General features: G+C 48.9%; 1 protein-coding gene across 1 annotated transcript; it reads left to right on the top strand.

Annotated features, from left to right (window-relative positions):
* The first annotated feature begins 3,475 nt into the window (after positions 1-3,475).
* On the top strand, positions 3,476-14,891 carry gfer (growth factor, augmenter of liver regeneration (ERV1 homolog, S. cerevisiae)). Its single transcript, XM_078417679.1, has 3 exons — positions 3,476-3,700; positions 7,713-7,924; positions 9,262-14,891. The coding sequence occupies exons 1-3, from the start codon at positions 3,476-3,478 to the stop codon at positions 9,422-9,424; spliced, it is 600 nt and encodes a 199-aa protein (XP_078273805.1). The 3' UTR covers positions 9,425-14,891.
* The last annotated feature ends 486 nt before the right edge of the window (positions 14,892-15,377 follow it).

The following is a 15,377-nucleotide window of genomic DNA, read 5'->3' on the forward strand; positions in this document are numbered from 1 at the left end:
CAAGAACAGGCAACTCAACCCACAATGTCAACTCTTATTTGCTCTACATAATCCATATCCCTCCGTTACCCACATATCCATGCGCCAATCCAAAATCCCACTCTAGTATCTGCCTCCACCACCACAGCTGGTAGCGCGTTCCAGGCACTCACCGCCCTCTGTGTAAAAAATCTGCCCAGCGTATCTCCTTTCATCTTTGCCCCTCTCACCTTAAAACCTTGGTGGCGCAGCGGTAGAGTTGCTGCCTTACAGCGAATGCAGCGCCGGACACCCGGGTTCGATCCCGACTACGGGTGCTGTCTGTACGGAGTTTGTACGTTCTCCCCGTGGGTTTTCTCCAAGATCTTCGGTTTCCTCCCACACTCCAAAGACGTACAGGTATGTAGGTTAATTGGCTGGGTAAATGTAAAAATTGTCCCTAGTGGGTGTAGGATAGTGTTAATGTATGGGGATCGCTGGGCGGCACGGACTTGGAGGGCCGAAAAGGCCTGTTTCCGGCTGTATATATATATGATATGATATGATGATATGATAATGTGCGGGGATCGTTGGTCGGCGTGGACCCGGTGGGCCGAAGAGCTTGTTTCAGCGCTGTATCACTAAACTAAACTAAACTAAATCAATGCCCACTAGTGTTTTGATTTTTCCATCATGGGAAAAAAGTTCTGACTGTCTACCCTATCTGTGCCTCTCATTATTTTAAATACATCTATCGGGTCTCCCCGCAAACTCAGGCATTGCAGAGAAAACAACCCAAGTCTGTCCAACCTCTCCCTGTAGCTGTGTAAGAAGGAACTGCGGATGCTGGTTTCAAACCGAAGATAGACACAAAAAGCTGGAGTAACTCAGCGGGACAGGCAGCATCTCTGGAGAGAAGGAATGGGTGAAGAAGGGTCTCGACCCGAAACGTCACCTATTCCTTTTCTCCAGAGATGTTGCCTGGCCCGCTGAGTTCTTAAGGATAGAGCTCTTAAGGATAGTGGAGTCAGGGGGTATGAGAAGGCAGGAACGGGGTACTGATTGAGAATGATCAGCCATGATCTCATTGAATGGCGGTGCTGGCTCGAAGGGCCGAATGGCCTCCTCCTGCACCTATTGTTTATTGAGTTACTCCAGCTTTTTGTGTCTATCTTCGGTTTAAACTAGCATCTGCAGTTCTTTCCTGCACACCCTCTGATCCAGGCATCTTTCTGGTAAACCTCCTCTCCACCCTTTCCAAAGCCTCCACATCCTTCCTGTAATGGGCACGCAATACTCCAAATGTTGCCTGACCAAAGCAGTCTAACCGAAACAAGATAATTTTGCCTGACTTTTAAGGCAAGTGGGGCCTCTTGTGGTCGTGACTAAAACGGCAGAGAAAAATCATACTGATTGAACCAAGTGAAACAACTGGAACAACTAATTCACAAAGATTAGATGAAAAATTATCATGATACTTTACCCCAGGATGTAGGAGGGGGTGAACCGGTGGGTGCCCACTCTGGGGGTGAATGGGGCAGTGCCCACCCTTCCCCCGGTAGGAGGGGGTGAATGGGGCCGTGCCCACCCTTCCCCCTGTAGGAGGGGGTGAATGTGGCAGTGCCCACCATGCACTCTGTAGGAGGGGGTGAATGGGGCAGTACCCACCCTTCCCCCAGTAGGATGGGGTGAATGGGGCAGTGCCCACCCTGCACTCTGTAGGAGGGGGGTGAATGGGCAGTGCCCACCCTCTGCTCTGTGAATGGGGTGAGTACCCGCTGTGGGAGGGGGTCAATGGGCAGTGCCCACCCTCTGCTCTGTGAATGGGTCAGTGCCCTCTGTGGGAGGGGGTGAATGGGTCAGTGCCCTTCACCTTAATCCTGTGTCCTCTGCTCCTCAATTCACTACTCTTGGCAAGGGACTCTGTGCATCTACCCGATCTATTCCTCTCATGAGTTTATACACCTCTATAAGATCACCCCTCATCCTCCTGTGCTCCAAGGAATAGAATTCCAGCCTACTCAACCTCTTCCTACAGCTCAGACCCTCTAGCCCAGGCAACATCCTCGTAAATGCTCGTATTTATATCAAGACAAAGATGTAATGCTGAAGCTCTATAAGGCGCTGGTCAGGCCGCATTTGGAGTACCGTGAGCAAATGTGGGCCCCATATCTGAGGAAGGATGTGCTGGCTATGGAGAGGGTCCAGAGGAGGTTTACAAGAATGATTCCAGGAATGAGTGGGTTAACATATGATGAGCGTTTGACAGCACTGGGCCTGTATTCGCTGGAGTTTAGAAGGTTGAGGGAAGACCTCATTGAAACTTACAGAATAATAAAAGGCATTGATAGAGTGGATGTGGAAAGGATGTTTCCACTGGTGGGAGAGTCCAGGACCACAACTCATAGCCTCAGAATTAAAGGGCGTTCGTTTAGAAAGGAGGTGAGGAGTAACTGCTTTGGTCAGAGCGTAGTTAATCTGTGGAACACATTGCCACATATGGAGGCCAGTGTATCAGGATATCAGTGTATATTTTTAAGGCAGGGATAGACAAATTCTTGATTGGAACGGGTGTGAAGGGTTGTGGGGAGAAGGCAGGAAAATAGGGTGGGGGGGGGGGAGAGATCAGCCATGATTGAATGGAGTAGACTCCTAGAACTTGTGAATCTTCTGTGTGCCCTTTGCTGATTGATGCCATTGCTGCCCATACCTGCTTCTCCACAGATGCTGCCAGGCCCGCTAAGTTGCTCCAGCATTTTGTGTCTACCTCCTAGAACTTGTGGAAGATATCACACAATGCTGGAGCAACTCAGTGGGCCAGGCAGCACCGGTGGAGAGCAGGGATGGGCAGCAGTGGTATCAACCAGCAAAATCTTCTCTGTACCCTTCGCTGGTTGATACCTTTGCTGGTTGATACCACTGCTGCCCATACCTGCTCTCCACCGGTGCTGCCTGGCCCGCTGAGTTGCTCCAGCATTGTGTGTCTACCTCCCAGAACACGTGAATCTTCTGTGTACCCTTTGCCAGTTGATACCCACTGCTGCCCATCCCTGCTCTCCACAGGTGCTGCCCGGCCCACTGAGTTGCTCCAGCATTGTGTGTCTGCCTCCTACCTAGAACTTGTGAGTCTTCTGTGTATCCTTTGCTGGTTGATACCTTTGTTAGTTGATACCACTGCTGCCCATCCCTGCTCTCCACAGGTGCTGCCCATCCCTGCTCTCCACAGGTGCTGCCCATCCCTGCTCTCCACAGGTGCTGCCCATCCCTGCTCTCCACAGGTGCTGCCCATCCCTGCTCTCCACAGGTGCTGCCCATCCCTGCTCTCCACAGGTGCTGCCCATCCCTGCTCTCCACAGGTGAACACGTGAATCTTCTGTGTACCCTTTGCTGGTTGATACCTTTGCTAGTTGATACCCACTGCTGCCCATCCCTGCTCTCCACAGGTGCTGCCCAGCCCACTGAGTTGCTCCAGCATTGTGTGTGTGTGTCCCAGTCACCACTCACCGGCGCTCCCAGCATGCCGCGCGACAGCAAGATGGCGGCGCCCAGCTGGGGTCCGGCGGCCGGGTTCCCCGTCACCCCGGGCAACGGGCTCGCCGGCGGCGCCAGCAGCGGCGACACGGGCCGAAGCGCCGCGCAGAGCGGCCAGGACAAGCCCAAGAAGCCGTGCCGGGCGTGCGTGGACTTCAAGACGTGGATGCGGGAGCAGAAGCAGCTGGCGGTGTCGGCGGGGAAGGAAGGGGTGAGGAAGAGGGACGAGAGGGCCGGGCAGCGGCTGTGGAGGGAGTGACCAGCAGGCCGGGCTGTAGAGGGAGTGACCAGCGGGCCGGGCTGTGGAGGGAGTGACCAGCGGGCCGGGCTGTAGAGGGAGGGGGGAATGACCAGTGGGCCGGGCTGTAGAGGGAGGGGGGAATGACCAGTGGGCCGGGCTGTGGAGGGAGGGGGGAATGACCAGTGGGCCGGGCTGTGGAGGGAGGGGGGAATGACCAGTGGGCCGGGCAGCGGCTGTGGAGGGAGTGACCAGTGGGCCGGGCTGTAGAGGGAGGGGGGAATGACCAGTGGGCCGGGCAGTGGAGGGAGGGGGGAATGACCAGTGGGCCGGGCTGTAGAGGGAGGGTGGAATGACCAGCAGGCCGGGCTGTGGAGGGAGGGGGGAATTCTCTGCCACAGAAGGTAGTTGAGGCCAGTTCATTGGCTATATTTAAGAGGGAGTTAGATGTGGCCCTTGTGGCTAAAGGGATCAGGGGGTATGGAGAGAAGGCAGGTACGGGTTACTGAGCTGGATGATCAGCCATGATCATATTGAATGGCGGTGCAGGCTCGAAGGGCCGAATGGCCTACTCCTGCACCTATTTTCTATGTTTCTATGACCTGCGGGCCGGGCTGTGGAGGGAGGAGGGCATGACCAGAGGGCCGGGCCGGGCTGAGGAGGGAATGACCAGCGGGCCGGGCAGCGGCTGTAGAGGGAGGGGGGAATGACCAGCAGGCCGGGCAGCGGGTGTGGAGGGAGAGGGGAATGACCAGCGGGCCGGGAAGCGGCTGTGGAGGGAATGACCAGCGGGCCGGGCAGCGGCTGTGGAGGGAGGAGGGAATGACGGTGTCGGCGGGGAAGGAAGGGGTGAGGAAGAGGAACCAGCTGTGGAGGGAGAACCAACTGTAATCCGGGTTGAGAACCACTTCCAGGCTCCTTGTTGCAGGGGGAGAAAGCTGGAAAACAATAATAATAATAATAATAATAATATTCATTTATTGTCATTGCAACGAGTACAACGAAATTAAAAAATAGCCAATCCTGACGGTGCGTACAAACATATATGCAATAAATGCAAAAACAAATAAATACATAAATACAATTAAATACAATTATATTAAGTACAAGATTTTTTAACGGTGTTGCCTAGTGCAAAGGTAGTGTTCAGTTCTCGTATGGCCCTGGGGTAAAAACTGTTCTTAAGTCTGTTTGTTCGGGATTTGATCGACCTGAAACGTCGACCAGAGGGCAGATGAACAAACAGACGGTGGCCGGGGTGGGATGGATCTTTTATTATTTTGCCTGCTCTACTGAGGCAGCGTAGGCTGAACAGGTGCTCCAGGGAGGGCAGTGAGCAGCCGATGATCTTCTGGGCCGTCGTGATGACCCTCTGAAGGGCCTTCCTGTCCTTTTCTGAGCAGCTGGCATACCATGTGGTTATACAGTATGCCAGCACACTCTCGATGGAGCAGCGATAGAAGGACAACATGAGCTTCTCCTGCAGGTTGGTTTTCCTGAGGATCCTCAGGAAGTGGAGTCTCTGCTGTGCCTTCTTTACTGTGGTGATGGTGTTGGTAGACCAGGTAAGATCCTCTGCGATGTGCGTACCCAGGAACCTGAAAGCTGGTACCCTTTCCACACAGACCCCATTGATGTAGAGTGGGTCGTAATCTCCACTGGTTTTTCTAAAGTCAATTATAAGTTCCTTTGTTTTGGAGGAGTTCAGGACCAGATTGTTCACTGAACACCATGCTGCCAGCCTTTGGATTTCATCCCTATAGGCTGTCTCATCTCCTTCTGAGATGAGTCCAACCACAGTCGTGTCATCCGCGAACTTGATGATGGTGTTGGTGGGATGGGTGGGGGCGCAGTCGTGAGTGTAGAGGGAGTAAAGGATGGGGCTCAACACACAGCCCTGTGGTGAGCCGGTGCTCAGTGTAATGGTGGAGGAGAGGTGAGGGCCTATTTTGACGGTCTGGGGGCGGTTGGTCAGGAAGTCCTTGATCCATTGGCAGATGGTTTGGGAAAATCCAATGTCGGAAAGTTTGGTGACCAGTCTGCTCGGGATGACCGTGTTAAAGGCAGAGCTGAAGTCGAGGAAGAGCATCCTCACATAGCTCCCCTGGTGTTCAAGGTGGGTCAGTGCAGTGTGAAGAGCAGTGTCGATGGCATCCCCTGTAGACCTATTTGCTCTGTAGGCAAACTGGTGTGGGTCGAAGGTGGGTGGGAGGCTGGCTTTGATGTGCTGCAGGACCAGTCTCTCGAAGCACTTTGTGATGACCGGTGTGAGTGCTACCGGACGGTAGTCGTTAAGACCGCTGATGACAGACTTTTTCGGCAGTGGGATGATTATGGCGGACTTCAGGCAGGGAGGGATGGTGGATTTTAAAAGGGACAGGTTGAAGATTTTTGTGAAGACCTCAGATAATTGGTCTGCACATTCCCTCAGCACTCTGCCCGTCACACCATCGGGGCCTGCAGCTTTCCTGGGATTCACTGCTCTGAGCACGCGCTTAACATCATACTCCTGCACAGTGAAGGTGTTGCTGTCAGGTGCTGGAGAGGGTGTTATGTCTGCCACTGTAGCTTTCACCTCGAAACGAGCAAAGAAACAGTTAAGTTCCTCTGCCAGCGAGGCGTCGCCGTCGGCAGTCGTGCGGTTGCTGGTCTTGTAGTTGGTGATGTGCTGGATGCCTTGCCATACCCGCCGTGGGTCATTGTTGGAAAAGTGGTCCTCAATCTTCCCAAAGAGAGGTGGGGGGAAGAACAAAGCCTGGCTTGCGACAGGTGAGGGGGAAGGTGGAGTGATAGGTGGCTACAGGTGAGGGGAAGGTGGAGTGGAAGGTGGCTACAGGTTGCTGTTATCAGGCAACTTAATCATCCTACCAGAACCAGACAGCAGTCCTGAAATACTATCTAGCTCATCGGGGACCATCGGACTATCTTTGATCAGGCTTTACTAGCTTTACCTTGCACGTTATTCCCTTATCATGTATCTGAACACTGCAAATGCCTTTATTGTAATCATGTATTGTCTTTCCGATGGCTGGTCAGCACGCAACTAAAGGTTTTCACTGTACCTCGGTACACGTGATATAATAAACGAAACTGAATATTAAATGAACTGTGAAGGCGGAATGATAGGTGGCTGCAGGTGAGGGGATGGTGAAGTGATAGGTATATACAGGTGAGGGGGAAGGTGGAGAGAAAGGCGGATAGAGGTGATCGGTGGACAAAGGTCAGGGATGAGAAGGGGGAAAATGGGTGCCAGATGAGAGAAATGTTTTCATAGTTTTTAATTTTACAGATACAGAATGGAAAAAAGTCCTTCGGTCCACCAAGTCCGCTCCGATCAGCGATCACCTGTACACTAACACTATCCTACACATTAGGGACAATTTACAATTTTACTGAAGCCAAATAACCTACAAACCTGTACGTCTTTGGGATGTGGTAGGAAACCGGAGCTCCTGGAGAAAACCCATTCGGACACAGGGAGGAAATGCAAACCTCACACAGATGGCACCCGTAGTCAGGATTGAACCAGGATCTCCAGCGTTGTAAGGCAGCAACTCTACCGCTGCATCACTGTGCCACCATATTTGGAGCAGTTTTCAAGTTATAATCTATATTTTTGAGTACTTTTGTGGGTTGTCAAATCTGATGGAGCTTGGTCCTGGAGATGTGATTGTACACTTAATTTTGTTTATTATCGTCATGTGTACCGAAGAACAGTGAACATTTTGCTGAGTGTTATGGAGTCAAAGAAAAGACTACAGATGATTACAATCAAGCCGTCCACAGTACACAGATAAAGTCCAATTAAAGATAGTTCCTGTTCCTATCTGTGATGACTCTTTTCAAACTAGGATACAGGCTACAACATTTAGTGCAAGATAAAGTCTGATTAAAGATAGTTCAATGGTCTCCTGCAGAATTTTTTAATTTAGCACTGCTTCAGAATGTGACATATTTGTGTTAATTTTCTTTACTATGACTGCAGGATGTTTACGAGGACCTTGATAAGCCACGACCGATTGAATGTCCTTTAGATCGCGAAGAGTTGGGGAGGAGCACCTGGTCTTTTCTTCATACGATGGCAGCCTACTATCCGGACAAACCCACCACAAATCAACAGGAGGACATGAAGCAGTTTATTTCTTTGTTTTCAAAGTTCTTTCCCTGTGATGAATGTGCGCAAGATGTGAGAGACAGGTCAGTTTGATTAGTTTTGTTTAGTTTAAAGGTGCATGTTTTGCCCACCGAGTTCACGCCGACCATTGATCGCCCGTTCAAACTAGTTCTTTGGTCACACTAGAGTGTTGTGAATCTACGGAATTCTCTGCCACAGAAGGCAGTGGAGGCCAATTCACCGGATGTTTTCACGAGAGAGTTAGATACAGCTCTTAGAACTAACGGAATCGAGGGGTATGGGGAGAAAGCAGGAACTGATTTAGGATGGTCAGCTGGTGCTGGCACGAAGGGCCGAATGGTCTAACCCTGCACCTATTTTCTATGTTATCTCACTTTTGCATCCTCTTCCTACAGATTAAGTTAATTTCACAGAGGGCCAATTAACCTAAAATTCCACATGTTTGGGATGTGGGAGGAAACCGGAGCATACGGAGAAAACACACGAGGTCACAGGGAGAAATTGCAAACTCCACACAGACAGTGCCTGGGGTCACGATCGAACCCGGGTCTCTGGCGGTGTGAGGCAGCAGCTCTACCTGCTGCGCCACTTTGCCGCTACAGTGCCAATGCCACTACATTTGTTTTACATATTTTTGCAGCTGGTTACTTTAGACAATTGTCTTAAGTGAAATTATGCTAAAGTTACCAAAACACCAAAATACAGCATTTAATTTAACTTTAATCTCTAACCAAAGAAAGTCAAAAGGAGCATGCAATCTTTCGTTGATCCTGAGATTTGTTTGCCCTTTGGTATTATTTGCTGATTGAGAAAAGTTTTCCTCCCCGTCCTTTTTACTTCTCAACTACAGTTTCCCTGTTTAAAAACAAACTTTAATGGTGGCGCAGCGGTAGAGCTACTGCCTTACAGCGCCAGAGACCCAGGTTCTATCCTGACTATGGGTGCTGTCTGTACAGAGTTTGTACGTTCTCCCCATGACTGCAGGGTTTTCTCCGGGTGCTCCGGTTTCCTCCCACACTCCAAAGACGTACAGGTTTGTAGGTTAATTGGCTTTCGTAAAAAGGTAAATTGTCCCTAGTGTGTATAGGACCGTGTATGGGGTGATCGCTGATTGACGGACATATGCGAAGAAAGGGACTGCAGATGCAGGTTTATACCGAAGATAGACACAGTACTGGAGTAGCTGAGCAGGTCAGGCAGCATCTCTTGAAAAAAAGGATGGGTGACGTTTCAGTTTCTTCATGTTGATTGCTGGGGGATGTGGTCGGGAGGGGGGGGTAGGAGAAAGCTGGGAGAGAGGAGAAGTAGGACAAAGCGTGGCAGGTAATAGGTGAACACAGGTGACGAATCTTTATGAGAGGCTTTTGATTGGAACATTCTCTTTGTTGCACTACTGCAGACTGAAGGCCACTCCACCAGACACGACCGACAGGCATAAGTTTTCCCAATGGATGTGCTTTCTCCACAACGACATCAACAAGCGTATAGGAAAGCCAGAGTTCGATTGCTCTAAGGTGGATGAGCGATGGAAAGATGGATGGAAGGATGGATCGTGTGACTGATTTGTAAATCATGTTTTCTAAGACTTTGACTTGTGTAGTATTTTTTCTTGTTTTTGACAAAATGCTGTTATCTGGTTTTAGTCGCATAGAAGTCAAAAGATATACTTCCTTAATATTTCCCCCCTCCCTCCCATAATTTCTTAACCCCCCCTCCCCAAATTAAGGTAGGTCTTTTCTTCAACATAGGCATCCAGTTCTGATTGTGAGGGACTGATTTTACTCTCTTAGTCTGAGGCAGTCTGAGGAAGGGTTCCAACCCGAAACGTCACATATTCCTTTTCATGAGAGATGCTGCCTGACCCACTGAGATACGTCAACATTTTGTGCATCTGCAGTTCCTTCCTACTCTAATTTTGCGCTCTCTCTCTCTCTCTCTCTCTCTCTCTCTCTCTCGCTCTGTCCTCTAGAGGGCGCCTATGAGTCAGGGTGGTAATTTGTATGAAGGTCTCTGCTTATCCCTGACTGAATTTAGTCACAAGAGACAGTGGGGGGAAAAGGGTTGTGTTATCTAAAAATTTGCAAGCGTAACTTGTGTTGGGAAGTGAAGCATTCCGGTTTTCCATTTCCTTTCTCCTTGAATTTGCACAAAATTGAAGATCTTGCAGGTCGACTTCAATTAATGGGTTTTGAAATTGATTGCCACCCAGAGGCAGGTTGGTAAAATAAAATGTTTCCTGTTATTTCAAAATCAAATGGAGAGCAATAAACCATACTGGCAAAGAGTCAATCGTAGATTCTCACCTCCTAGTGAACTCACAAACCAGTTTATATTGTGATCACAAGGAACTGCGGATGCTGGTTTACATTGGCCAATAGTGCTTTATTTGTCATGTGCAACTGCACAATCAAATTCTTTTTGCCTCTATGGCATATGCGGGCGCCATTATTCAAAGTCCGGTCGGCCCGCACGCTCGATGTACTGGAGAGGTGAACCGACATCCCTCTCCTCCCTTTGCCCGGCCATCTTTTTGTGTCCTGGGGGCGCCTCCTGCAGTCTGCTGGAGGCATTACCCCAGATCTCCCTCCTACTGGCCGGCCATTGCTCCTCACGCCCGACTTCCCCAGCTCCCTCCCAGTTATGCCGTCTGCCAAGCCTTCAGGCGGGTTCCTGATCCCTGACATTGATTGACATTAGGGGCAATTTTACAGATGCCAGTCGAAGAAAGGCACAAAATGCTGGAGTAACTCAGCAGATCAGGCAGCATCTCTGGAGAACATGGACTATTGACGTTTCGGGCTGGGACCCTTCTTCAGACTCGGCAGGAGTTGCAGAAGGGGACCAGTGAGAGAGGGTCTTGAGGAAGGGTCCCTTCCTGAAACGTCACCTGTCCGTGATACTCCAGCACTTTGTGTGGTTTGTTTACATATGGCGGTGAACTTTCTTTGTGATTTTGGGACAAATCAGTAAATCTATGAAACTGAAGATAGACACAAAAAGCTGGCGTAACTCAGCGGGACAGGCAGCATCTCTGGAGAGAAGGAATGGGTGACGTTTTGGGTCGAGACCCTTCTTCAGACTCACAAAAACTGAAGATGTTTAAACCAGCATCTGCAGTTCCTTCTTTACACAATCCGTGAAACTGCTGAGGTAATGAAGCTTTGGATTCCCTGCAATGACACTAATTGTCAGCGAGACTATAACCGATGTAACTGAATCTTGAAGCATGTGTCTGCCTTGCTGACGGAGATATTAACACAAAAGCAATCACTCCTTACAATAAATGATAGATATTCTTTGGATAATGTTTTCAAGTTTAGAACATAGAATTGCACAGCATGGGAACAGGCCCTTCGGCCCGCACTGTGAATGCCCGACATGATGGCAAGTTAAATTAATCTGTCTCCGCATATCCCTCCATTCCCTGCACATCAATGTGCCTATCCAAAAGCCTCTTTAATACCTCTTTGAAGCTGGACTATGTATGTTGCGATTATTGTTGCCATGTCTTATCAGAACCAATGTGACTGTGTTTTAAAAGCAGTTTTGTGAGATTGAGATATTGGTGCAAGTAAGAAATGCAAAATATGTACTGCCTGTGCCACCACCACACACTGCCCTTAGTTGACAAGCTAGAATATTAATGGCATGAGGAACCCACCTATTTTTGACCCTTTGTAAAGTTTTATAAATTATTACAATGGAAGCAAACACGTCTAAGATATAGAAACGAAGAACTGCAGATGCTGGTTCATACCAATCCTTTTACACCTATCCTTTTACTCCAGAGATGCTCCCTGACCCGCTGAGTTACTCCAGCACTTTGTGTCTATCATGTTCAATATGTACCTTGTTGAAATGGTAACAGGTTTTTTGTCCATAATTTAATCAGTCTTTTACGCGAATTATGAATCTAATTTTTTCACTTATGGGGAATGAAAGATTAAGAGCACAATGGGGTGAAATTTGAATGAAGGAAGAAAAATAAATAAAAATGGAAAAAAAAGCAGTTTAATTCGCACCGAATTTGTATAAATGCAACCAGGATATGTTGATTATTTATCACTTTGCATATTAGAGCATGAATAACTATGATGTGAATTAGCAGGAATGTCTAGGTTCATGAAATTGATATATTTTTTACAGATTTTCCCTCCCAGCTTTCTCACTGATTTCTGCTCTGAGGTATGTTTATTAGTTTTACAGATACAGCATGGAAACATGCCCTGAGTCTGAAGAAGGGTCCCGACCTGAAACTTCACCTATCCATGTTCTCCAGAAATGCTGCCCGACCTGCTGAGTTACTCTAGCATCTATGGAAACGGGTCCTTCGGCCCACCGAGTCCATGCTGGGGCATCGATCATCCATTCACATTAGTTCTATGTTATCCGTCTTTCTCATCCACTCAATACCCACACTAGAGGCAATTTACAGAGTCCAGTTAACCTCCAAACACGCGTGTCCGGGATGTGGGAGGAGACCGGAGCACCCGGAGGAAACCCATGCGGTCTCAGGGGGAAACGTGCAAACTCCACACAGACAGCACCCGAGGTCAGGATTGAACCCGGGTCTCTGGCACTGAGAGGCAGTGGGTCAACCAGCTGCGCCACCGTGTCGCCCCAGTTATAGGAGGAAATCCAAACTATTGTCATTCTGCAAAAGACTAATTCCTGCTAGCCAATTATGATGCCTGGAGGAAGCTGTAGAAGGGGAAATAAATCAGGCCATCTGTGGTAATATTTGAAAACCAGTCACGTAGTATATTTTGCAAAGACACGATGAACCACAGATGCTGGTTTACAAAAAAAGACACAAAGTGCTGGATTAACCCGGCAGGGGCAGACAGCATCTCTGGAGAACATGGATAGGTGACATTTTGGGTCGGGACTCTTCTTCACATCAGACTGAAGAAGAGTCTCAACCCGAAATGTCCCCTATTCCTTCTCTCCAGAGATGCTGCTTGTCCCGCTAAGATACTCCAGCATTTTGTGTCTACCCTTGCCACTCATGTGGCCCACTGGCGTGAAATCCCTTCCCTTGTTCGAGGGGCGTCTCTACCACACTCTGACCCCCAATGTCCAGCAGCGGAAGGAGCCTAGGCTGTGCCCCACCCCCACAGGGCCTTAGCGTTGGCTGCACCGAGCTTCAGTGCGTCCCTCAGCACGTACTCCTGCAGTCTGCAGCGGGCCAGTCGGCAACATTCCCCGAAGGACAGCTCGCTCCGCTGGGAGGCCAACATGGTTTGGGCAGACCATAGAGGGTCTTTCACCGAGTTGATGACCTTCCAGCAGCACTCGATGTCAGTCTCTGAATGTATCCCCGGGAACAGTCCGTAAATCTGAGAGTCCTCTGTGACGGAGCTGTTTGGGATAAACCGTGACAGGGACCCTTGCATCCTTCTCCAGACTCTCTGTGCAAATCCACACTCTGTGAAGAGGTGGGCAACCGTCTCCTCTCCATAGCATCCGTCCCTAGGGCAGCGCGCGCTGGTAGTGAGGTTCCCAGGGCGCAAGAAGGATCTGACTGGGAGGGCTCCCCTCACCGCCAGCCAAGCCAGGTCTTGGTGCTTGCTGGTGAGTTCTGGCGGGCAGTCTGCTCTGGGAACCACGCCACAGGATCCATGGAGTCATTCCCCTGCAGAGCCTGCAGGACGTTCCGTGCTGACCACCGCCCGATGGACTTGTGGTCAACGGTGTTGGTCCGGAAAAAACATTCCACGAACGACAGATGGTGCGGCAATGTCCAGCTGACTGGCACGTTTGCGTGGCATCTTCGCCAGGCCCACCCCAGGCTCCAGCATCCAAAAATGATGCTTGCAGCCCCTACTGCAGGTGGTAAATCCACCCCACTGGCCTCCCAAACACTGTTTGTATGTGCAGGGTATCCACAAGTCGGGTGTCCGAATCCCAGACAGGACTTGTCAAATGTTATATAATCTGTTCTATTAGATTTGGGTATGCGCAGGCGTATTCCTGTGATTGGCTATCTCTGCTATTTAAGTGTTGCTATTCCAAACCAATGAAGTGTAAAGAGGCAATATGAAAGGCCTGATTTTCATTTTTAACTTCCAGTCTGAATCCAAGACAGGTAAGTTTATTCCTGTAGGTTAGATTGATCATGTGGAGATTAAGACATACAGTAGGAGCAGAATTATGCCTTTCAGGCCATCCATTCTGTTCTGCCATTCGATCATGGCTGAGCTATTTTTCCCTTTGAACCCCATTAGAAACATAGAAACATAGAAAATAGATGAAGGAGGAGGCCATTCGGCCCTTCTAGCCAGTACCCGCCATTCATTGTGATCATGGCTGATCGTCCCCAATCAATACCCTGTGCCTGCCTTCTCCCCATATCCCTTGATTCCACTAGCCCCTAGAGCTCTATCTAACTCTCTCTTAAATCCATCCAGTGATTTGTCTTCCACTGGCCTCTGTGGCAGAGAATTCCACAAATTCACAACTCTGGGTGAATTTTTTTTTTCTCGCCTCAGTTTTAAATGGCCTCCCCTTTATTCTAAGACTGTGGCCCCTGGTTCTGGACTCGCCCGACATTGGGAACATTTTTCCTGCATCTAGCTCGTCCAGTCCTTTTATAATTTTATATGTTTCTAGGCATTCTCCTGCCTTCTTCCTGTAACCTTCGACGCTCTTGTTAATCAAGACCCGGTCAGTCTCCACTTTAAAAATACCAAATGACGTGGACTCCACTGCTGTCTGTGGCAATGAATTCCACAGATTCACCACCCTCTAGCTAAAAAACAAATCCTCCTCATCTCCATTCTAATGGTACATCCTTTTATTCTGAGGCTGTGCCTTCTGGTCCTAGACTCTCCCACTAGTGGAAATATCCCAGCACTGACTCATAAGATATTGTATTCAAATGCCTGTAATCCTCTGTGCATACAATTCTCATGTCATTTTGTTTTCAAAGCATGTTAGAACATGTAAAATGTTTTTGTGTTTTCCCAAGTAAATCTTGTTCCTCATCTTTTTGCTTTGCATTAAACACTTGTAAATGATTTTTTGATTCTCCAATAAAGTTAACTAATAAACATAGACATGTAGTGTAAGAAAATAACTGCAGATGCTGGTACAAATCGAAGGTATTTATTCACAAGATGCTGGAGTAACTCAGCAGGTCTGGCAGCATCTCAGGAGAGAAGGAATGGGTGACGTTTCGGGTCGGAAGAAGGGTCATCCATTCCTTCTCTCCTGAGATGCTGCCTGACCTGCTGAGTTACTCCAGCATTTTGTGAATGAAAACATAGACATGTAATGTTTAAGGACTTAGCTTTCTACAGCACCTCACCGTTAAAACATTATATTCCCTTTTTAAATCCAAAAAGGATAACCCTTTAATACAGCATTTGTTGTTGTTTTAATTTTTTTGTTTCAGAGATGGCTCGGAAAAAGGCCCTTTGGCAAACCAGGCCCACATCGACCAGCGATCGCCGTACACTAACACTATCCTACAGGCACTAGAGTCATAGAGTGATACAGCGTGGAAACAAACAC

The sequence above is a fragment of the Rhinoraja longicauda genome, chromosome 21, assembly GCF_053455715.1.
Source record: "Rhinoraja longicauda isolate Sanriku21f chromosome 21, sRhiLon1.1, whole genome shotgun sequence".
Taxonomy (NCBI): domain Eukaryota; kingdom Metazoa; phylum Chordata; class Chondrichthyes; order Rajiformes; family Arhynchobatidae; genus Rhinoraja; species Rhinoraja longicauda.

What these genes read in the sequence shown, in the direction of transcription:
- gfer (XM_078417679.1), top strand. Translation starts at nt 3,476, where the DNA reads ATGCCGCGCGACAGCAAGATGGCGGCGCCCAGCTGGGGTCCGGCGGCC. An exon ending in TGTCGGCGGGGAAGGAAGGG is followed by an intron (nt 3,701 to 7,712) that starts GTGAGGAAGAGG and finishes CTATGACTGCAG; the next exon opens with GATGTTTACGAGGACCTTGA. An exon ending in GCGCAAGATGTGAGAGACAG is followed by an intron (nt 7,925 to 9,261) that starts GTCAGTTTGATT and finishes GCACTACTGCAG; the next exon opens with ACTGAAGGCCACTCCACCAG.